General features: G+C 57.0%; 1 protein-coding gene across 1 annotated transcript; it reads right to left on the bottom strand.

Moving 5' to 3' along the window:
- Window positions 1-265: 265 nt before the first annotated feature.
- GAS6 (growth arrest specific 6) lies at window positions 266-23,187 on the bottom strand. Its single transcript, XM_078614233.1, has 15 exons — window positions 22,971-23,187; window positions 16,846-17,003; window positions 15,716-15,740; window positions 14,951-15,043; window positions 14,199-14,321; window positions 13,481-13,603; window positions 8,741-8,866; window positions 7,801-7,925; window positions 6,460-6,578; window positions 5,853-6,051; window positions 5,238-5,396; window positions 3,798-3,966; window positions 2,963-3,129; window positions 2,176-2,410; window positions 266-1,663 (listed from the first exon to the last, which is right to left on the bottom strand). The coding sequence occupies exons 1-15, from the start codon at window positions 23,062-23,064 to the stop codon at window positions 1,494-1,496; spliced, it is 2,085 nt and encodes a 694-aa protein (XP_078470359.1). The 5' UTR covers window positions 23,065-23,187; the 3' UTR covers window positions 266-1,493.
- Window positions 23,188-23,535: the final 348 nt, after the last annotated feature.

The raw sequence follows: 23,535 nt of genomic DNA, 5'->3' as shown, positions 1-23,535 counted from the left end.
GAAATCGGAGAACCCGGAGGGAACCCACACAGAAACCCCACACAGGAGGCACCCGAGTGGGAGTTGAACTCGGGCACTTCTTGGCCGAGGCGTGAGTGTTACCCAAGCGCCACCCTGCCGCCCTTAAGATGTACGAACTAATTGACGATTTGGTTCATGTCAGCGAGGGTAACCTCAGTAAGTCTGGGCGGCGCAGATATCCCTGGGGCCGCTTGGCACCGCACCATCTGCCACGAGCAGGTGAAACCGACACATACATCAGTGGTAACATTTCCGATACATTTATTCATGTGAAAAAAAACACCGTTCTGTGCTCATATCTAACAGCAGTAACATAAAAAATTCAGTGTCTTAATCGGTGCTAATAGTTCATAGGGTGAAAAAGGTATATATATATATCTTTTAATGAAAACTCTTGAAGCTTAAAACATTTTTGTTCCCTTATGAAATGGCACCCATTGGACATTGTACAAATACAGCACAAGTAGCAAATTAAAAACTCATAAGGTTGTGGTCATTGCAGCCGGGGTTGTTGCTCTACTGGTTCCCTTAAAACCACCACGTGTTCTCTGGCGACGGAGGAACACGCCACACCATCGTGCACAACAGGTTGCTACAGGCTGCTGCGGTACTAGTGGCGGGCAGCAGAGGGCAGTGGAGCAAACACTCTGCTGCCATGTACTTCTATGCTCTCCACTTTCACCAAGTTGAACTTCTATCGCACCGTACGTCGCCAACCGTGCTAATCGGAGGTGCGGGGGAAGGACAACGAACACAATCAGTGCGGTCAAGTAACCCCCATGACACGCACACCAACGGAAGATTAAGAACTGGTCAGTACTGGTTGGTGAACCTGGGGAGTGATGCCACAGAAGCATAGAAGTACAGTCTAACCTTGGAATTGGCTGCGCTGTCGTCTCAGTGGCCATCACCTTGCACTGAAATACATTTCCTGTGTAATCTCATTTGCAAATCGAGAAGTGGTGCATTGTGCAAACTGCCTTTGACATGCTGGGGTGCACGTGGGTGAGGAAGAGTAAATATCGGGATGCCTTTTCTATTGCGGTAGCCATCTGAACGCGAACCACACGAATCGGATTAACTCAGTCACAAAGTACTCATAGGAAGAGATTTCAGATAAAATGTTTTTTGTTAAAAATCACATGTGCGCACGCGCGCACACACACTCACCTTTACATCAGATTGTACGGTTATTGGTAACATTAAATAGCAAAGTGGGGTTTTAAAGCCTGCAGTAAGCTGCGTACTTGCCACCTATGCCCATGTCAACGGTAGGATGTCAAGTTTTAAACCCTTCTAAGGCATATCGATTGTCAGAGCTTAAAAATCGGCAGCCTTTCGCTTAAATCCGCACCGTCGGCAAGTATGCCTTGAATAGCAAAGTGGATTGTTAAAGCCTGCAGTCGGGCGCCGTGAATGTTTGGGGAACGTTTGGCGAAGCAAGGGTCCAAGTTGTGCACGGACGCATTTTACTAAAAGTAGATGGGCATTTCGGAGTGGAGCAGGGGGCAAGAGTGAGACGTGACGCCCGGGGAGAGAGAGTCGGCCGTGTCCAGCTCCACGCGGACGCCGTTGAGGCGCACGTCCCTGATGCAGCCCTGGAAGAAGGCCGTGACGGGCGTCACCTGCAGCGGCACCGAGTCTACGGGTGGGGAACATGCCGACGCGGGCCTCCGTTAAGGGATGGGTCGCAACAGACCGAGCGGCCGCCAATTGGTACGCGTGCGTTGCGATTTGTACCCACCACGGTTGGATCCATCGTCACGAATTACCATTGAGCAATTCAGCAATTCACCTGCTACGGTATACTGCCGTTTCCTATACGTGCATCTCATGCAAGCTCACTCAAGACCCAATACTTTTTGATTTTTTTTTTGAAATTATATATTTAACCTTTTCACACATCGGTCTTATATAAATCACATAGATGCAATACTAACGTAACTAAAACATTCTGAACTTTTGTTTACTTGGACAGCAAAACCAACTTCGGGGTGCTTTTTAAAAACCTCCCTTCGTCCACGGACCCTGCCTGAGTCTACAGCCTCTTTCGGAGTCTCTGGGCCCTGCCCAGTTTCTGGGCACGACAGGGCACTTGTATACGAGGCAAATGAGAGTGCCTTGCGTGCACCATCCCACTCGGCCCACGTGTACCGGGGAGGCCGCCGAAGAACTTGGCCACGGGTCGACTCAGCTGCTCCTGCAGGGCGGTGAGGCGCGGCAGCAGGAACTGCTCCGTGCCCGTCGCCTCGGCGCCGTCCACGGAGAGCGTCAGCGCCGTCGCGGAGACGCGCACCGCCACGCTCTGCCACGTGGGGCTCTGCATCGACGTCAGCTCCGCCACCTCCAAGCGCGCCGCCACCACGTCGCCCAGCGCCACCTGCACGTACTGGGGAGGGGCTCGCGCCAGTGAGGCTCCGGGTCTGCGGACTGCTTGTTTTTAGAATTTGTGCAGTTCGTAGGGTTGGTGTGGAAATTTGGCCAAAAGCTGGGTAGAGTCCTGCGAGAGGCTCGGGGTTTCAGGTAGTATGCCAACACGTTCCCGAGGTCACCGGCCAGCCCGCGTAGCTCACTTTTACTGGGCAGTGTGTTCTGCATTGCGAACGGAGCTGCACACCGTCCATTTAGGCCATCCCCGGAACCAATCATGACATCACGGTCGATGTCGTCTCCAACTCAAGTCAACTTCGGGCCCATATATTTAGCTTAGAAAATCACACCGCTGAAAACTTACAATCACTTCCCCCTCTGGCCAGAGTAGGAGCAGACAGAAGGAAGTGGCCAAGCTCATGAAGCTGCTCGGCTCATGAAGTTTGGAATAATTAAACAGGCTGCCCAGTGGCCATGGGAACGCAGCAAGAGTGTGATCAGCCATACAGCGGTGGGCGATGCTGTTGCGCAGCAGCAGCGGCAGCAGCACGTGCGAGCGACGCTCTGCTACCTGTGTCGGCTGCATGTACTCGTTCCTTGCCGTGTGCTCCAGCGACACGGACAGTGGAACCTCGTCGTTTTGAGGGCTGGCAAGCGCGAAGATGATCCCCGTGTCTCCCGCGGGGCGGATGGATAGCTCCACGGTCAACTCCCAGCCGTCACCGCCCTCCGGAGACACTGACACAAACCGCCATCGTCACGACACGCGTAGCGGCCGCTGCGCATTCGCCGCTGGTGTAGCGCGGTTGGCGCGAGCCCCGGTTCTAGGAATAAAATGTGGCCGCCTGTCCGTCTTGCTCTTCGCAGCCCGGCGCCTTGGCCCGTCTGGCACCGTGGGCCACAGTGCAGTTGCACTGCCTGCACACTCAATAGCTACGCCACCGGCACACGCGCCGTCGGGACGCATACATCAGAAGCTTGAGCCAGCCACGCATCGCCCTGGCTCAGTGACTTGTGTATTTACGTTCTCCACAAATGTAGGCACGTGCCAGAATGTTTGCATCGTCCACTCGTTCTCAATGTTAGCAAGAAGCGTGCGTATGCGTGGAGCGTGCGACACCGTCGGGGCTTAATGCGTATTGTATGTTTACCGAGCGGCCCTTTATGTGCTTGCTTGAGTGTCCGTGTTTAGGGGCGGTCATTTGCTCAGAGAGGCCGGTCTTCGAGAGGATGAATCGCAAAGGGCGACGCAAATTATACTCCAGATCCATTCAGACCGGATCGTAGTTACGAGCGTTATGCCCCCACCCCCCCCCCCCCCCCACATCTCTCCCCCGCTCCCCAGTTACGGACGCGTTCAACCTTCGTGCGGAAGCGTTAAATGCGGCCGGCAAGTTGGCGCGTACAGAAGCTGCGGTTGAAGTACGCCATGCCGGTCCCTGGGAAGTAGGCCCCTCTTTCGACGCTGGAGAAGCACTGGCGCATCTTGTCGCCCGACGTCTCCTCCTTGATCCAGCTCGTGTCCTGGTCCAGCCAGCTCCAGTCGCGCATGCACGCGTCCAGGTGCATGTTCAGCTGCCCACGCGCACCCACGTGGGAGGGGAGCGGTGTCAGCGATAGCACGGCCAGATCGTTAGGAGCGGCGTATTTTAATTACAAAATAATATATACACACAATACGGGCATCCCTTGATATTCGGAACAGATACGTTCCTGAAAATGTGTCTGTAAAGCGAAATTCCGTACCTCGAACCATTTGATTTCCATTATTTTATAATATTTTAATACTTTAATACTCCTCTTCTTGGTTCTTTCGGTAAAGTCACGTAGAAGGGAAATAATAAAATAATAAAAATAAAACATAATAAAATAATTTTCACGACGTTTCGGCCACAACGCAAGCAGCCGTCCTCAGGTGAAGAACAGGTCAGTTGGAAATACCATACAGTACTTCACATCCAAGGTAATGGCTTCAGTCTCTTTTTGCACTTCTACTACCACTTGCACCTTAAATGGCCTCCCTGCAGACATCTCAACTAACATTTATCAAAACAAGATCATTATAAAAATGCAAAATCCTGCCGAGTGCGGTGCCAGGCGGGATCAACGCAAAGGACTGAGTTGACGGGAGTCGAGTTGGGGTGACGGCACGGGGAGCGTGGGACCCCCGTCGTAGAGTGTGAGCAGCACGCTGCTCAAGCCGCCCAGAGCTGCGCGGAATGCTCGCGAGGTCAGACGACACACACCCCCGCGTTGTTTGATTTTTCCCACAAATATGATAATTTACGGATTAAAAATCCCGTAAATGCAAATTGAAGATGCCGTATGTCGAATTTGTCATTGAATGTACAAGTTAGGTTTTTTGTTGTACAAAATTCTGTCAACCAAATTGCCGTGTAATTGCGCTATCGGCATCACATTCCCATCTCTCGCAATGCAGTGCGCACAGTAGGGGGCAGTACTTGTGACCAGGCCGTACGGGTTTCACGAGCACGGAAGTGCGTTTGTGTGTGCGAGCCAGTGCACGCATGTGCATGTGCCCCGTGTCTTTGCGTGTGATATACGAATTTGGCCTGTATGTATGATTACGTATGACCGCGTGTACGTGCAAGTGCGTGGGTATGCTTTAGTTTGATTTATATGTGTTTGGGTGATTTGTTTACCTTTCTTGTACTTTGCACTCCTATCGTGTTTGTGTACTCTTTGTTGTTGGAACGTTCCTACTCGCCCCCTACTGGACATCTGTGAAAAAGACCTTTATAGCTCATCGGATTTCTCCAGTATAAAGAAAGTTTGATTCTGTGTATGTGTGTGTGTGCGCGTGTGTGCGTGTGTGCGTGCCGTACAGGTTTCATCAGCGTGTGCTCGTCGGTGGGGAGGCCCGCGATGGAGATGAGGATGTCGGAGCTGATGGAGCCCGCGTCGGCCGAGTGGGTGTTGATGTTGATGACCTCCTCCCCCGACAGCTTCACGATGATCTTCCCTGTCGGCCGCTCCACCGAGACCTGGCTCCCGGAATGGGCACAACACCACACACGGCAGGTTGCTAAAGGCTGCTGCGGTGGCGACGTGCCGGCCAGCACAGGACACGGCGGCAACATCCGTTGTTGCGCTGCGATCCAGCCGATTGGCTCGGCGGTTGAGCTAGCAATCGGAAAGTTGAGGTCAAATGCTGGTTGGGCGTTGACAGAGCCCATCATCATCATCCTTCTAGGGATGATAAAATGAATACCTCTGCATGGGGCAGTCAACAGTATTTATCTTAAAAGGAATGTGGATGATCATCCACCACCGTCTCAGGGTCGTAAACAGGAGATGAGCACCTCCTTAGCGCTCATTTGAGCAGCAAATCACTCCAACTTTGTGACTGCATGCCCCCTGGCTTCACCAAGCCACACTGACCGGCGTGGCAAAAAATAGCCTCACGGCACGGCGAGCTGGGAGCGTGGCGTGTGCCGTACCGTGTGCCAAGCGCCGTCGTTGATAGGCTTGCCGCCGGTCGTAACGATCATGCTCTCGCTCATCTGCAGCTGCACCTCCAGGGAGCCGTTCCTCAGCGCCAGCACCATGCGCTCGTTGGGCTCGCGGCTCCGCCCGCGCTCCACGTACAGCACCAGCCCCTCCGCGTCGAACGTGCGCAGCCCAAACTCCATCACCTCCCTGCGCCGTCAACCAGCCAGGTCGGTCTCAGCCAGTCGGCGTTTTTTCCCCACCGCACGACCGAGCCGTGCGGGGGCCGTGCCAAGACAGCCCGGCGCCGCTCAGGCTTAGCCCGGTTGTTTCTCCAGTAAAACCGAGATTTTAATTCTCGGAGATGGAATTTTGGCAAGTTTAATGTAGAACCGAATTTTACGCGCCGGGTGTTTTTTGTGCCGTCAATGGTGACTGGGCCGAGATCGCCAACTCGCCCGAGAGCCCGGTTTAACAATCCCAGGCGGCTGACAAGCGGGATTCAAACCCACGAGCCCAGGGGTGCAGGCTCAACCGCTCAGTCACCCAGCTGCCCGAACCTCTGGGAAGTGGCGACCTCCCGTCCGTGACCGTACGGTCCCCCAACTGCGAGCTTACCGTTTGATCTGCCGTAGCTTGAAGCGCAGCAGGAAGGTGGGCTTTGTGATGAAGTGGGGGTTGGTGCACATCCACTCTGCGTTCTTCTGCACCCTCTCATCGAACAGCTGGATGATTGGCTGTGGGGTGGGAGGGCACAGGGGGGGGGATTGACACGCTGGTGGATTGGGCAAGGCTGGGAGAGCGCTGCGCATGGCGTACGGTGTGGGGCGTCTTTGCCGTGCTGCCGTTTGTGAGCAGCGCAACCTTTTTCTTTGCGTTAAATCCAATTGCGCTGGTGCCGCATGGGCGGAGTTTGACTTCTATATTTGGGGGTTCGGCAGGGAGGGGCAGGGGGGCAGGGGGGGGCAGGGGTTCGCTTTGTCCCTCAACTTAGGAACAGCGGGTGCGTATAATTAATTAGTATTTTCTTAATTGTAAAGTACTGAAAATAAATTCATAAAGGTGCCCAGCGCGTGTGTGTGTGGTGTAGTCTCTGGGCTCTCTGTGGAGAAATGTACCACAATAGAGACACGGTTGCCACGGAGACACTGCTGCTAAGGAGATGCCAGACGTGGCTGCCATGGAGACACCGCCCCCCATCCTGATCTCCCGAGTTCTCGGCCGGTGAAACAATAAAAACCCAATACTGAAGTAGTACATTTTACACGTAGGCTGTCACGGCCAATGTTACGATTCATAATTGGTTTCTTTTGGGCGAGGTCGCCTGTGTAGGTACAATGCTAATTTATTACCCATTACCCTCCATCATCTGACGTAGCCAATCAAGTTGTTACGTGGGCAGATATGCCAATTGATTCGGTTGATTAGCGAGACCGGAATGTTAAAAAAGGCAAGCTAAATGTTGACACTTTACCTCCAACACGTCAACAGGATATTAAATGAGGGCTCAGATCTCACGTGAAAGCGCTTCCCGATTGAAATTTGCATTTATTTGCCGACGTGACAACTTTGTTTGATTGCCGGTCGTCGGGTGGTGGAGAATCACGGTTTAATACAATTGGCATGGAACCTTCACGGTGATCTCACCCCAAAATAAAAACCACTATGAACTCTGTGGTAGAAATTTGTAACGTGAGCGCATCTTGCTGATTTTGCTCATCTATGGGGCCCGGCCCGCCGTGGTTCCCGCCGTGGTTCCCGCCGTGGTTCCCGCCGTGGTTCCCGCCGTGGTTCCCGCCGTGGTTCCCGCCGTGGTTCCCGCCGTGGTTCCCGCCGTGGTTCCCGCCGTGGTTCCCGCCGTGGTTCCCGCCGTGGTTCCCGCCGTGGTTCCCGCCGTGGTTCCCGCCGTGGTTCCCGCCGACGCTGCGCCCGAGGGACGGGGTGCCGTGCTGCGGGCACCTTGCACTGGTGGAGGTCGTTGCCGAGCTGCAAGCTCCTGCGGCCGTCGCAGTGGCAGGTGTAGCTCCCCTGGGTGTTCACGCACAGCTGGGCGCAGCCAGAGTTGTCCAGGCACTCGTTCACATCTGCCGTGGGGACGCAATAGCCGCTTCATCGGCGCCCTCTCGACACCCGCCCCCCCGCTCCCCTCACCGGCCCCCTTGCATACAGTGGCCCGCGAGGTCATGCCCGGATCCCCGTAGCAATCAAAAGGGACAAATCAAATAAACAATTCTCCGACTTTCTGTACAACGATGAGAAAACTCGCAAGGCGGACGAGCACCCGTGCCTGTGCCGATGATTCCGGACACGCGGACGCGGTGGTCCGATTGCCCTTCTGCTCGGCGGTTCAAAACAAAAGGCCGCTGCCGTGCTTCGTACGTGCAGGTTCGGCGAGGTGATGTGGCATGCAAGACATGCTGGGAGGATCGAGCCAATGGTCACAGTGGCATCTGTTCCGATCTCGAGATCGCCGTTTGCTCGGAGGGTGATCTCAAGAATACGACCCCAACCCTCGAGGGCTTATGTTCCCACAACTTTATCCCCGTTGAGCTATCCGGGAGCAGTTTCACAGGGCGAATCTGTTTGGAACTAGCGGAGCAGCGCAACTCCCTGCATTAGGGAACGGCCCACGGAAGCGGATACTGCAGCGCTACCTCCGAGACCCCTGCAAGTGGCCTATGTCACACTGTAGGTGGCGGGCACTCTCCCCGACCACTCTGTCACTCGGAGTCAGTTTTGTCGAACCGCAGTCAAGCCGGCGTTTTAAATCTTCGAGGTGGTATTTGGCCAAATTAAGTGGTGGACCAACTTTTTGCTCGGTTGATACCATCGGCTCGCCGCACACGAGAACCCAGGACCCTCAGCGGCTCGGCGCTGCGATATTGAGAGCCCTCCTCACCGTCGCACGTTTGGTTCATCTCGTTGAAGACGAAGCCACGGGGGCAGCTGCAGTGGAAGGAGCCCTCCGTGTTGACGCACGTGGCCTGGCCGCAGATGCCCTGGCCGAGCGAGCACTCGTCCTCATCTACGAAGCGACCACAGAGACACGCAGCAGCAGGAGTGACCCGTCGGGTTAGCAGCACTCGTACATCACCATCATCCGCACCTCCGACGAGCACGGTTGGCTACGTACGGTGTGCAAGAAGTTCAACATGCGTACACTGACATTTTCTCTGTTAGTTGCCACGCCTATGGCTCCACTTTGATCTCTCGGTTTCAAAGTCCTCGCGAGCTGTCTGTATTTGCAAACCGTCGCATCGCATTTGCAGCACAGCATCGACAAAGCACGTCGACGATCCACCCGTATAAGTTGTACGCGCATAACCCTACGGCCAATCCACTGCTGGACGTAGCGCACGGTCACCACGCCGAGTACGGGTTCACGAAGACGGCACTCGGTGTGGGCCGCCGCGTGGAACACCCCCCACGCCGCCCGCCCGCCCGCTCAGCCCCCCGCCCAGCCCCCACCCGGCCCCCCGCCCACTTGGGGGTCACAGGGCGCGGGCACCCTCGCTCGGCCGTCTCAACTCGAGCCGCGTCGTCTGCCGTGACCGTTGGCGGCTGGAAGCAGATTCGCCGACGGGGCACTCCCTCCGGCAGCTGTTTACCGCTGCCTCGGCGAGTGTGTTTTGCTCGGGGGGTGGGTTCGGCTGAGAGGAACGCTTCACGTCCGCAGAACATCCCCCGGAGGAAGCCGCCGGCATCAACACGATGGCGTTTACCGAAAACGCTCCGCGAGCCGCCCCCGCATTCTGAGAATTGGTTTCCCTTGAAATCCCTCGGCGGGACAGAGAAAGGCTCCCAGGTTTATATTTACAGATCGTGTTTTCACTCTTCCCTTTTCCGACATTAAAAACCGGACCGCAAATATAAACAGAGACCAAGCTGCGGACGTTCTGGAACGTAAACAAATGGTCACGCAGCCCCCAGCATGGGCACTGCGTGTTCTACGGGACCGGTAACTACCTCCACGTTCACAGGAGCCACCGTACCGCGCGTAGGAGTTTTCGTACTTTAACGAGTGGTACGGCGCAGTCGTTAGGGGTTACTGCACTACCGCTACAGCTGGCCACCTGAGTTCGACTCCCAGTCATGGCCAACACTAGTGGCAAGTGATATCTGACCCAGCCCTGGGTACCCTCTTCACCATTCCACACTTTAAAAACAATCTAGATAGAAAACTAATTTCTTTGTAACTGCCTTTTGCGTTTCGTTTGTTGTCGTTTCCCAGACCTTCGGTTAGCATGGTTGGCTACGTACGGTGCGAACGAAGTGCAACATACATACACACACACACTGGCGAAGTATGTTCAAAACAACCCCACGCCCAACACGATGTGGGGAGGCTTTCACCTGGATTGGCAAACGGCTGCACAAGATTATTACAATTGCGACTGCTTAGCCACCTTGAGGACCAGACATTCGTGAATAAATATTTAAACACCGCAGGGAATTTCCAACCATAAAGAAAAAGCGACATACAGACATCCGATACGCACTGCTGTGCGCACTCACCTCACCCACTCGCCCACCCACAATATCACAACACTTCTCTTCCCGCTTCCTCCCCTCGCACTGCTCCACTGTGGAATTCCCCTCCCCCCTTTGTCTCTCTCTCCCCAAGGTCTTATAATAATGATAGCAACCTTTTCTCAAGTCAAAAAACGCGTTCCACTCTTATCTATATAGTGCCGTTTGTGGCTGGACGCTTGGCGTTCTGAGGATCGTGCTCGGCAACTGTGCCGGTATCCATTGCCCATCGGCTCCACCCTGGAGCGACAGAGAGGGACGCGGCCGCTATGCCACAAGGGAAGGCACGCACGCGGTCCGTACCCCGGGACGCTCCCTCGTCATCATCGTCGTCGCTGCCTCAACAGCGTCCTGTTTACTGCTGCCTGCCCCGCAGCAGCAGTCGCGGCAGCGACAGCAGGGAACTCTGCGAGATAATTACCAAATTCACCCAGAATGCACTCGGCCTTATCAGAAGCTCATCGGGTTGAACCTGGATAGTGCTTCCATGTGTAGTGACATCGCGTGATGTCGCTGTGTAGGGCGGCCCTAGAGAGGCACGGCGTGCGATGTATTATACCACTCACACGCGGGTGCAGTACCGGCCCTAGAGGGGCTCGGTGAGCGCTGATCGATAGCGTTGGACGGCACCACACGTAGTGTGCAGTGCCGACCCCTACAGGATAGGTTCTGGGAGTGCCGGCCACGGGAATTGGGTTACTATAGGCCGTGGCACTCTGGTTGACCCCAGAGGACACGCGACCGGTAAAGTCTACACAGGGGCCCCAGGTGGGGGCTAGGGGTGGTCACATGTCAGGGTCAAGATCCTGCTCGAAGATCCTAAAAGGTGGGCGTGGCTAAGGGCGGAGCCAGCCACGCCACAGAGGATATAAGCCGGGTCCCCTTGAGGGACCGGCTGCTGTTGTCATCTTGAAAATCTAAGTTCTACGTCCTACAAGAGTCTCCAACACGTGGACCTGGACCCAAGCTGTGGTCCGGTCCGTTGTAGCTAGTTAAGGTGGAGTTAGTGCAGTTAGCCTGGTGGTCCACAACCATAGGTTGTTATCCTGTTAAGGGGCAGTTACCCCGTGTGTTGGTGTTAATAAATGTGTTGCGACTCAGTTGAACTCACTACACAAGGATGACCACCATAAACAACAAACTGCCGTTATTAGGCTCTCTGTGAGGATATGCTGTGGGCATTGATGCCCGTGTGTGTGTGGCGCTTTGGTGGGTGTGTGTGTGCAATACTATGGGTATGTGTCTGTGTGATGTTGTGTGTGATGTTGTGTGTGATGCTGTGTGTACGACGCTGTGTGTGTGGATGACGCTGTGCGAGTGTGTGCAACGCTATGTATGTGTGTGATGCTGTGTGTGTGTGTGTATCCGGCAACTGGTAGTCCCCCTCTTTAAGAAGGGGGACCGCACAGACTGTAACAACTACAGGGGAATCTCACTTCTCAGTGTGCCGGGAAAGGTCCTGGCAAGGATTATTCAACATCGCCTTGCTAGGCATGCTGAGGAGAGGCTTGCAGAGCCCCAATGCGGTTTCAGGAAAGGGCGGTCCTGCACAGATACCATATTTTCTGTCCGTCTGCTACAGCAGAGGTGTAGGGAATTCCAACAAGACCTACATCTCTGCTTTATTGACCTGTTCAAAGCCTATGATACCATCAGAAGACCTGGGCTCTGGGTTGTTCTTCGTGCTTTCGGAGTCCTTGACCCTCTTGCTCACGATCATTAAGGACCTTCATGATGGGGAGCGGGCCCGGGTAAAACTACGTGGCCGGGAGTCAGAGCCATTCTCTCTACACCTTGGGGTGCGACAGGGATGTCTTCTGGCTCCCACATTATTTAACATCCTTTTCGACAACGTAGTTCGTGAAGCTTTCAATAGCTGTACCGGAGGAATTTCCATCTGGTACAGATACAATGGGAGGCTGATCAATGCCCGGGTGCGGTCAAGGGATGGCTCCCTATTGCTCAACCACGTTATGTATGCCGATGATCTGGTAATTGCTACTCACTCAGAGGAGGAGTTGGAGGCGCTGCTGCTGAACCTGGAGCTTGCCACTAAGAGGTGGGGACTTAACATCAGCCCCACCAAAACTTAGCACCTTCCTGGGTATTTTGTACCATCGGACACTATACCCCCACAACTCCCAATTGGTGATAGGGCAGTTGTACAGAGAGTGGAGAGTTTCCCATACCTTGGCAGTGTGCTCATGACCGGCTCTGGTTTAACAGCAGAGGTCTCACTCCGAATAAGTCGAGCGGCATTATCTTTTCATCGGTTGTGTAACGCTGTGTGGAAGCTACCTGGTCTCTCGCTCCACACGAAGCTTCAGGTTTTCTCGGCCACAGTCATTCCCTCCCTTCTCTACGCTTGCGAAACGTGGACCCCCCCTAATGGAACATATTCGCCGGTTAGAAACATTTAGGCTGGCCTGCCTACGATCCATCCTGTGTTTAACCAGGCTGGATTGTGTGAGGAGCTTACAAATCCTTGAAAGATCTGGACAAAGTCCCATCGGTGAGCTCCTCCGGCAGGCAAGGCTGCGTTGGCTGGGTCATGTAGCCCGCATGCCCAGCCACTGCATGCCTAAACAGCTTTTGTTCGGCCGGATCGAGGGGGGAAAACGGGCACGGCACGGGCTAGAGAAGAGATGGAGTGATGTGGTACAGGAGGATGTGAAGCTGAGTGGACTTGCCGATGACAGGTACCAGCGGTGTCAAGATCGGCCTCTGTGGAGGAGGCTCGTGAAGGACGCTACTGGGCAGTTGGAGGCAGTCGCCCTCCAACAACAACGGAGGGGGGAGGAGCGACACTCACAACAACGAGCGGAGCGCCGGGTGGCTAAAGCACAGCAAGTTGTCACAGTAGAGGGCACAGGTGGTGCATCAGCCAGTCGTCTCAGTCGACCCGTGGCATCTGGGTCTGCCCCGTGACCTCCTGACAGCGGGCGTTCGACACTTCACGTGGCCTCAAGGTGCACATAGCCTGGCACAAGCGTCGTGGTGACGTCACCACCACTTAGTGGTGAATGGCGGTTGTTGTTGTGTGTATCTGGGTGACGCTGCGTGTGTGCGCGGTGGGGGGGGGGGGGGGGGCGAGGGGGTGGGGGCGCACCTTGGCAGGACATGTGGTCGCTCTGCAGCAAGTAGCCTCTTTGGCAGCGGCAGCGGCGAGTGCCGGGCAGGTTCATGCACTCGTGGGCGCATCTCCCGTTGTTCTTGTCGCACTCGTTGATGTCTGAACACCGGACACAGAGAACAGCCGGCCCCCAGTTCTAGGAACGCCGCAATCTTGGGGACCGAATCGCACGGGGTGCGTCCGATCAACGTCACTCAACCGGGACCTCACGCAGCACCGATTGTCTCCTCGCACCGGCGGACTGACGCCAGAGTGTCGGGGTCTCCTTGTGCCAAGCAGGTACAGCTGCCGCTAGGGGGGGGGGGGGTGGGGGAGGTGCCCTTTCAAATGCGTCGAGATGAGGCACCACGGCATGAAGGAAGGCGCTCTCTGTCAAAAGCAAATCGTTGTCAAAGTCATCTCGTCGGACCGAGGGAGCTTAGCAGGGATTGCACCTGGAAGGCACCTGGATGGGCGAGCGCCGCTCACGTCGGGTTGCAGCAGGCCTCTGCGGGGGCCCCGCTACGCGGCGGGCAGCACGGGGCACCCCAGTCGGGGATCGAAGCTGGGCCCTTGCTCCTGCGAGGCGCAGGCGTTACCACCGCCACTTCCCCCTTCCCTCCCCTCCCCCCTTCCCTCCCCCCTCCCCTCCCCCCTCCCCCCTCCCCCCCTCCCCCCCCTCCCCTGCCCCCCCACCCTGTGCCACGCCACTCACCCTGCGTGCAGTTCTTGCCGGTCCAGCCGACGTGGCAGATGCAGGCGTAGTCGCCCTGCTGGTCGATGCAGGTCAGGGAGCTGGCCCGCAAGCACGGCGAGGGCATGCACTGGTTGGGCAGCGCTGCGCGAGCGGAGAGCGGGCACACACGCGGGCACACGCACGCACACACACGCGGGCACACACACGCGGGCACACGCAGACATACACACACATGCGGGCACACGCACACACGCGGGCACACGCACACACGCAGACACACACACACACGCGGGCACACGCACGGGCACACGCACACACGCGGACACACGCACACACGCGGGCACACGCACACACGCGGGCACACGCACACACACACACGCGGGCACACGCACACACGCGGGCACACGCACACACACGCAGACACACGCACACACGCGGGCACACACGCGGGCACACGCACGCACACACGTGGGCACACACACACACTCGGGCACATGCACACACACACACACACGTGGGCACACGCACACACACACACCATGGCTCCATATCCACGGTGTTCGGTAACGAGCGCTGGCGCAGCGGTTAGCGCGCTCCGCTATCGAACCCCGGCGACCCGAGTTTGATTCCCGCTCACGGCCAACAACACCAGTGACAATGATTTGAACCGGTCCTGGGCCTCCCCTAGGTCTGCTCAGCCTCAAATGAGTACCTGGTGGTGTGGTGTGTAAACATCGCCACTGGGGTGAAAAAGACGGCGCTCTGCTCACCGGTGACGCACGTGCGCAGCACGCTGCTCACGCTGCTGGCTCTCCAGTTGTCGTGCGGGTCGTCCTCAGTGATGTGGTGCTCCGACAGGCAGTCTGGGAGCAGCAGCGCAACGCCGGCGTCACATCAGCACCACCACAGTCGCCAGCGTCAGCAGCGTCACCATCGTCACCACAGTCGCCAGCGTCAGCAGCGTCACCATCGTCACCACAGTCGCCAGCGTCAGCAGCGTCACCATCGTCACCACAGTCGCCAGCGTCAGCAGCGTCACCACAGTCACCATCACGTGCCAGTGGTGGAGGAATCGTGTACACATGCACTTAATGTGTTCAACTCTGTAACGTTTACATTTTGCACTGGTAACCGTTTGCAACGTATTAATTGGCCCACGTCTCCCTACAAAGAGAGGCTTATGGTTTCAACGGTCCATTGCCGGGGCTTACACAGCCAAGTCGCCCTTGCTAATGCGGCAATGCTGCTGTGTATTTAATGGACTCCTCTCCTGGTTTATTAAAAGGAGAGTGGCTAACTGACCGAAATACAGCGAAGGAATTTAATAGATCATTTAGTGCATCACTAAAGCAGTACAATCTAACTGGCTGCAGTCGTTGATGCCCAAGTAAAATCATAAAAGGAAACGTACTAGTACGTTTGAAGAGCATCATAGGTTGTTTGTAATGTGGACGTGGCAGTACTACTCCCGTGTGTTTGGGTTGCAGCAATGGCCACGCGAAGTGTTACATGCAGCGCAGCGTACGCGTGCGTACCTAAATACTTGGGGTAGAAGTAGTTCTGGAATAGAAAAAAAAAACACAAATAAGTAATATTTATAAATACTTGTTTTTTTAAACACGCTTGAATGAAATGTACCGTACTCGTAATGGCAAAACTCCACGACTCCAGGAAGTGGCCCCGAAGCTTACCATCACGTAAGGGGCCGTGGCCATGTACAGCCAACGTCAGTTGAGCGTGGACAATTAGACCCAAGCCGAAACATAACATTAAAAAAAGATATAGTATTGTCATCAGTATGACATAAGTATACCAAGTTTGCAGTCGATACCACATTGGGAAGTGGGTTAAAATTTAGTTACAAGATTTGAGGATACGATAACAACAACAGACAGAGTGAGTTAAATAAAAGCGTGTAAAAAAACAATCAAACGTCCGCACACGAGCAATATTCTCTCATGCGCGATCTGCACGCACGGAGCCGGACACGGGTGGAGGAACCGACGCCGTGCGTTGGCCAGACATCGACCGGACCGCCCCCTCCGCGCTCGCACCGCAAACCGCGGCTCGATCGCAGAGGCCGAGGAGGACGTTCAGCCGGGGTAGGACTCAACGGGTCAAGACGGACCGCGAGGTACCCAGGCGGTGGTGGTGCTGGGGGTTTTTTTTCGGGGTTTTTTCGGGTTCTCTCCCTCCCCAAGTCAAAGCACCCTTCAACGTGCGGAGGACATCACGACTCAATGCCCGATGCACAAATACGGAGGAGGGAGGCATCATCATCGCAGCGAAGCGCCACTCCACTATCTGGCTCCACCGCCTCAATGTAAAACTGCAGTTGCAGGTGAACCTCCTGAGACTCGGCTAGGCATTTCTGGGTGAATGGCTGCTATCGTTATTATTATTTATATAATATTATAATTCATGCTGCTGGTTCTTTGCAATTCTTGGCCATGTGTGTGGCTGAGTAGCAACATTGGTCAGGATCAGAATTGCTGCTTCGTCAACGCAACAGGCAGGCAGGCAAGGCAGGCAATCAAAGGGCGCGGGAAGCAGGCAGTTACAGAGCAAGGCGGGCAGGCAGTCAGTTACAGGGCGAAGCAAGCAGGCAGTCAGCCGACCCCCGGGGGGAGGTGGTGGCGTTGGGTCCCACTGCGGGCCCCGTTACCGTTTCGGGGTCGTTTTCAAAGACCTCCCGCGCCTCCTCCTTGTTGCAGAACTCCTCGACACACTCGCGCTCCAGGTTGCCCTGCTTCGCCTCCTCGAACACGTTGTACGCGCGCCTCTGTCGGCTCAGGAACCGCTCGGCCTGTCGTGCGCTCAGGACTGACGAAAAAGGGAAGGACGGCCAGAGGTTTAAGGGACTTGTAGAAATATTTTTCGGAAACTATTTTATCATCCCGGGTCGCGCCATCGGCATCACGTGGTCACGAGGCGAGCGATTTCATCAGGAGGTTCAGGAGATCAGCGCAGACCTTTTTTTGCGCGAGAGAACGGCCCGCGGAGGGCAGTACTTTCCCACCTGCTCTGCCGCCGAGAGGAACGCCCGTCGCGTGCACTGCTGTTTGCGTTTAGTTTGTGGTTCTTCCCCGCACCTCCGATTAGCACGGTTGGCTACGTACTGTGTGAAAGAAGTTCAACATACATAAACAATATACTGATGTTTGTAATTCTCAGGAGCTGGAATTTAGCCAAATGAAAATCGCAGAGCCAAAATTTCACGAGATGTTTTTTTCTGTGCGCGCGGTCATCGGTGAAATGGGTTGAGACCATCGACTCGTTACACGATGCCCGAAACCTGGGTTCAAACCCAGGATATCTCAGCGGTGCTGGCTCATCGCTCTGATCTCCGAGGCCACCCGTCCGCATCCGGTAAATAACTTTCAACCAAACAGCAGCAGCTCACAAAACACACGACGACCGCATGCGTGTACACAAAATCGCCCACGCGTTCCTGCGAGAGACGCAACAGTCGTGCATGGCAGATACCAGTCACAGGATAAACAAAGCAAATGCCCGCTCCAGAGCACACAAAAAAAAGCCAACCGGGCAAAGACAAACACGAGCCGGCCCGCTAAACAAGCAGTGCTGGGCGGCACGGGAGGGCGGCACGGGGTGAAACCGATCCGATGAGAACGCGGCCGCCGCCGTCGCTCGCCAGGGCCACCCGGAGTCAAGCGCCGACGGAGCTTTGTGTGGCAACAAAAGGGGCAGCCCCCCCCCCCCGCCATGCGTGTGGGCAGCGTGGCGCCAGGGCGGTCTCGCTGTTCGACCGTTTCGGGTCGGAGAACCTCGGGGGGAAGGGGGGCCTCCGTTCCCATATTTGTCTCGCCACATAAAAGTCTTTCTGTACGAATCCCATCAGCCCCCACGGTCTTTGTGGAGCGCGTGGGTCTGCCCGTGACCTCCTGCCAGTGGGCGTTCGACACTTCACGTGGCCTCAAGGTGCACATGGCCTGGCACAAGCGCCGTGGTGACGTCACCACCACTTAGTGGCGAATGACGGTTGTTGTTGTTGATATACCAGTGGTTCTTAACCTTTACTAATAAATGCATAGGGTGTTATGAAACAAAGTAGTTGTCACTTACGTGCCCGTGCTTAATATGCGTTTTGATGATTTAACCTTCGAAAGTCATCTGGCCATGTTCCGCACCCCCAGAAAGGGCATCTCGCACCCCCAGGGGGTGCGTGCACCCCAAGTTAACCACCACTGGTACACACACACACAGCAGACACACACCAGACACAGACACACACAGCAGAGACACAGACACACACAGCAGAGACACAGACACACACAGCAGAGACACACACACACACAGCAGAGACACACACACACACAGCAGAGACACACACACACAGCAGAGACACACACACACACACAGCAGAGACACACACACACACACAGCAGAGACACACACACACAGCAGAGACACACACACACACACAGCAGAGACACACACACACACACAGCAGACACACACACACAGCAGACACACACACCAGACACACAGCAGACACACACACGGCAGACACACCAGACACACAGCAGCATTTGGTTCAGTCGTGTCTCATCAGCATGTTGAAACCGAGGAGTAAAAACGCTCGAAATGTTTTAACGTGGCGAGACAAGTACGGGTGGGATGGGTATTGCCCGCAAACTTATTTTGTGCGACGAATATTCCGCGCGAGGACGTCCACGTGCCTCCCGCTGCCCACGGCTCCCCCAGGGCTCCCCCAGGGCTCTCACGCGCGTGGTGGTGGTGACTGCTTCCAGGCCACGATGTTAGGACACGTTATGCAGCCAACAGGGCCACCGATTGATTGACTTTCACCCCCCCCCACCACCCCCCCCCCAAGGCGGCGTTTGACCGCGAACAAAATTAGCTTCTGCTCGTCAGCTCAGTTCAGTTCATGTATTTCAGTTAATTTATTTGGTATAACCCTGTGTGAGCCATTTCGGCTCTTGAATCGGGTGCAACCGCAACAAACATCTTAAACTGGCTGCGCACAAACAGAAACATCCATGAAAGGACAGCGAAGTCTTCCAGAAAAAGCCCCGCACATCGACGCTGCCAGCCAGCGCGTGTTGGACGCCGACGTAGCGGCCAGCGCACTGTGTGGACAGCACACCGGGGCTCGGGTCGACCTCCCGGCGCGGCAGCTGAAACAATGGTGGAAGTTGCTTAACTCTCTCCCCTACACCCCCCCTTGTCCCCCACCACCCCTATTTCCATGCGCTTCCCCCCTTTCAGCAGGAAAGTGTTGTTTTGTATCCAGCTGTTTAGCGCTGCGAGGGGGAGGGTGGACGCGTGGGGTCATTGTTCTGCACGCTGCGGAAAGCCCCGGCAGAGTCTGCACAAAGCAAACAATGCAGGATGGGGGGGCGTCTCCCTCCACCCCCTCCCCTCCCCCGTCCCCCCACGGCTCACGGTCTTCCGCTCGGCCTAATGGCCCACAACAACATTGGTCAACAGTAGGCCGACGTTTCAGGCGACGAGCCTTCCACGGAGCATGGAGAGGGCAGGGAGATCGAGCGACTTTATTGTTCTTCGCCGATCAGTCCGCGCACCCGCTCTGCCGTGAAGAAGCGCCATTGCCCGAAACGTCAAACTAACATAACAAATATTGTATGGGAACCCGTGCGCTGCGTTGGTGCCCAATTCCCCGAGTCAGGTCGAAGTAGCAATTCCCGTAACTGACGAAGAACATCGCTCCCTGCTGTGGAGGGTGGGGGGAGTGGCTGGTCAGGGCAGACGTGACCTGCCGGGCGGTACCAGCCGGGCCCCTCACTCACCCCCCTCGTGCACGTCGCAACACGCTGCGGGATTCACTCGGCACGCTGGAATAGCGGTTCAGCCTGGGCCACATTCACACCCCCCCCCCGCAGGGTAAACACGCGCGCCTCGTGAAGCAAGCTGCTGCTGCTCGCTGGCTGGCTGCGTGCGGGAGGGAGGAGATTCTCTGTAAAACATTGAAAGCCCCAAACCAAATAAATATATCCCAAGGCCACGCAACGTGCAGCACACACGCAGCACACACGCAGCAGGCAGCACACGCAGCAGGCAGCACACACGCAGCACACACGCAGCAGGCAGCACACACGCAGCAGGCAGCACACACGCAGCAGGCAGCACGCACGCAGCAGGCAGCACGCACACGCAGTACGCAGCACGCACACGCAGTACGCAGCACGCACACGCAGTACGCAGCACGCACACGCAGTACGCAGCACACACACGCAGTACGCAGCACACACACGCAGTACGCAGCACACACACGCAGTACGCAGCACACACACGCAGTACGCAGCACACACACGCAGTACGCAGCACACACACGCAGTACGCAGCACACACACGCAGTACGCAGCACACACACGCAGTACGCAGCACACACGCAGTACGCAGCACGCAGCACACATGCAGGCAGCACACACGCAGGCAGCACACACGCAGGCAGCACACACGCAGGCAGCACACACGCAGGCAGCACACACGCAGGCAGCACACACGCAGGCAGCACGCAGCACACACGCAGTACGCAGCACACACGCAGTACGCAGCACACACACAGCACACACGCAGCATACACACAGGCAGCACACACACAGGCAGCACGCAGCACACACGCAGCACACATGCAGTACGCAGCACACACACAGCACACACGCAGCACACACACAGGCAGCACACACACACAGCACACACACAGGCAGCAGGCAGCAGTTCCGCAACGTCCGTGCGCGAGCAACGGCTTCGGGTTTCGCGTCGTACTGCTGCTGCTGCCCGCGTCGCTCAGCCCACGTGTACCGCGCGTTGTCGGGCGCGATGTCCGACGTTTCGCTGCACGTGCCGGTTTGGGGAGCTTCGCGATTCGAGGACTAAAGTCGCTCTCCCGCACGGCACGTGGGGCGAAACGTCGGGCACCGCGCGCCCCACAGAAACTCGGCAACAACCCGAAAGCAACGCACGGGGGAGAGGGGAGAGCGACTACGCAGACACCACGACCACCACCACGACCACGACAACCTCGGACCTTGTTGTTGGGAGCCGTTTCGTCTCTGTTATGCTGCGGAGCCAGCAAGCGAGGGGGGGGGGGTCACCGCACAGATGTTGTTGTGATATGGAGCCGTTACCCCCCCCCGGCTCCACAGGAGAATGCGAGTGGCCGAACATCGCCATAGATTTACCTCTCTACGGGGATCGAACGTTGTGCCCTCGCGCAGTGCGTGGTGGTGGGGGAGGGGGCTTTCTCCGGGTGCTCCGATTTCTTCCCACTTGTTCAGTGAACACAACTTCGTCAGGGATTTGGGCCGCAAACGCCCTAAAACAAATACCCATTTGTGATCGTTCTTGCCTCGAGACACGCCGGGCCGGGCGGACGGGTCCTTCGTTCACAATTCCCGGCGAAGCCTCGACAATGAATCTCGGCGAGAGCCGCCGCCGCCGCTCTCAGCCATCGACCGGCACCCACTCACCACCCACCACTCACTCACCACTCGCCCACCACTCGCCCTCCACTCACCACCCACCACTCGCCCTCCACTCACCACTCGCCCTCCACCCACCACTCGCCCACCACTCGCCCTCCACTCACCACCCACCACTCGCCCATCACCACCACCCACCACTCGCCCTCCACTCACCACTCGCCCTCCACTCACCACTCGCCCTCCACTCACCACTCGCCCTCCACTCACCACTCGCCCTCCACTCACCACTCGCCCTCCACTCACCACCCACCACTCGCCCTCCACCACTCACCACCCACCACTCGCCCTCCACTCACCACTCGCCCTCCATTCACCACCCACTCACCACTCGCCCTCCATTCACCACCCATCACCCACCACTCGCCCTCCATTCACCACCCACTCACCACTCGCCCTCCATTCACCACCCATCACCCACCACTCGCCCTCCACCACCACCCACCACTCGCCCTCCACTCACCACCCACCACTCGCCCTCCACTCACCACCCACCACTCGCCCTCCACTCACCACCCACCACTCGCCCTCCACTCACCACCCACCACTCGCCCTCCACCCACCACTCGCCCACCACTCGCCCTCCACTCACCACCCACCACTCGCCCTCCACTCACCACTCGCCCTCCACTCACCACCCACCACTCGCCCTCCACCACTCACCACCCACCACTCGCCCTCCATTCACCACCCACTCACCACTCGCCCTCCATTCACCACCCACTCACCACTCGCCCTCCATTCACCACCCATCACCCACCACTCGCCCTCCATTCACCACCCACTCACCACTCGCCCTCCATTCACCACCCATCACCCACCACTCGCCCTCCACCACCACCCACCACTCGCCCTCCACTCACCACCCACCACTCGCCCTCCACTCACCACCCACCACTCGCCCTCCACTCACCACCCACCACTCGCCCTCCACTCACCACCCACTCACCACTCGCCCTCCACTCACCACTCGCCCTCCACTCACCACTCACCACCCACCACTCGCCCTCCACCACCACCCACCACTCGCCACCCACCACCACCCACCACTCGCCACCCACCACCACCCACCACTCGCCACCCACCACCACCCACCACTCGCCCACCACCCACCACTCGCCCACCACCCACCACTCGCCCACCACCCACCACTCGCCCACCACTCGCCCACCACCCACCACTCGCCCACCACCCACCACTCGCCCTCCACCACCACTCGCCCTCCACCACTAACCACCACTCGCCCTCCACCAGACCCTCTCTCTACCCGCTCTCTCCTGCCGACCGGTCGGCTACTCACACGGGTCGCCCTGGGACGGGGCCACCGCCGCCACGAGGAGCAGAGCGAGCGCGGTCAGCACGCAGACGCAGCAACGGCGCTGGGCCATCATCATCGCCCGCACCGCTGCAGCTGCTGCCGCTGCTCCTGCTGATGTTGCTGCTGATGACGCTGATAGGAGAGAGCGAACGCTGCCGTGTGGATATCGATGTCGCTCGCCGGTTGTGCCTCGGGAGGGCTGCGCCGTTGTTTAGTAGGGGGCCGAGGCGGCTCCGCCCAACACCGGCGCCCCCCCCCAGCTCCATCCCTCGCACGCCCACTCCGGATGAGCCTCACCCAGCGTGCGCGTACCCTGCCCCACCCCCCCCGCCCCACGCTCAGTCCATGGTGCCAAGAGCGATGATTTGACTCGTTGGTAAGCGCCACCTGCGATGTCAAACTGGACCATGTAGCGACGTGTTCCGAATCGTCGAGGAAAGCGAATAACGCAATGGCCATACTTCACCAGCATGCTTATCGCGCGCTGTAAGATGCCGGCAATACGTTCGTGAGATAAATGGCGCTGTCGAGGTCTGCTGGCCACGAG

This window comes from Lampetra planeri, chromosome 43 (genome assembly GCF_965212315.1).
Source record: "Lampetra planeri chromosome 43, kcLamPlan1.2.h2, whole genome shotgun sequence".
In the NCBI taxonomy this organism is placed as follows: domain Eukaryota; kingdom Metazoa; phylum Chordata; class Hyperoartia; order Petromyzontiformes; family Petromyzontidae; genus Lampetra; species Lampetra planeri.
The sequence above is the reverse complement of the archived record's forward strand: the minus strand, read 5'-3'. Positions and strand labels throughout refer to the sequence as shown.

Bases quoted from the DNA above. Each gene is read 5' to 3' on its own strand.
- GAS6 (XM_078614233.1), bottom strand. From the start codon at position 23,064: ATGATGATGGCCCAGCGCCGTTGCTGCGTCTGCGTGCTGACCGCGCTC. The intron at 14,322-14,950 runs GTGAGCAGAGCG...CCGCTCGCGCAG, and splicing joins GCTGCGCACGTGCGTCACCG to CGCTGCCCAACCAGTGCATG. The intron at 3,130-3,797 runs GTACGCGCCAAC...GGTTTGTGTCAG, and splicing joins GTACTTCAACCGCAGCTTCT to TGTCTCCGGAGGGCGGTGAC.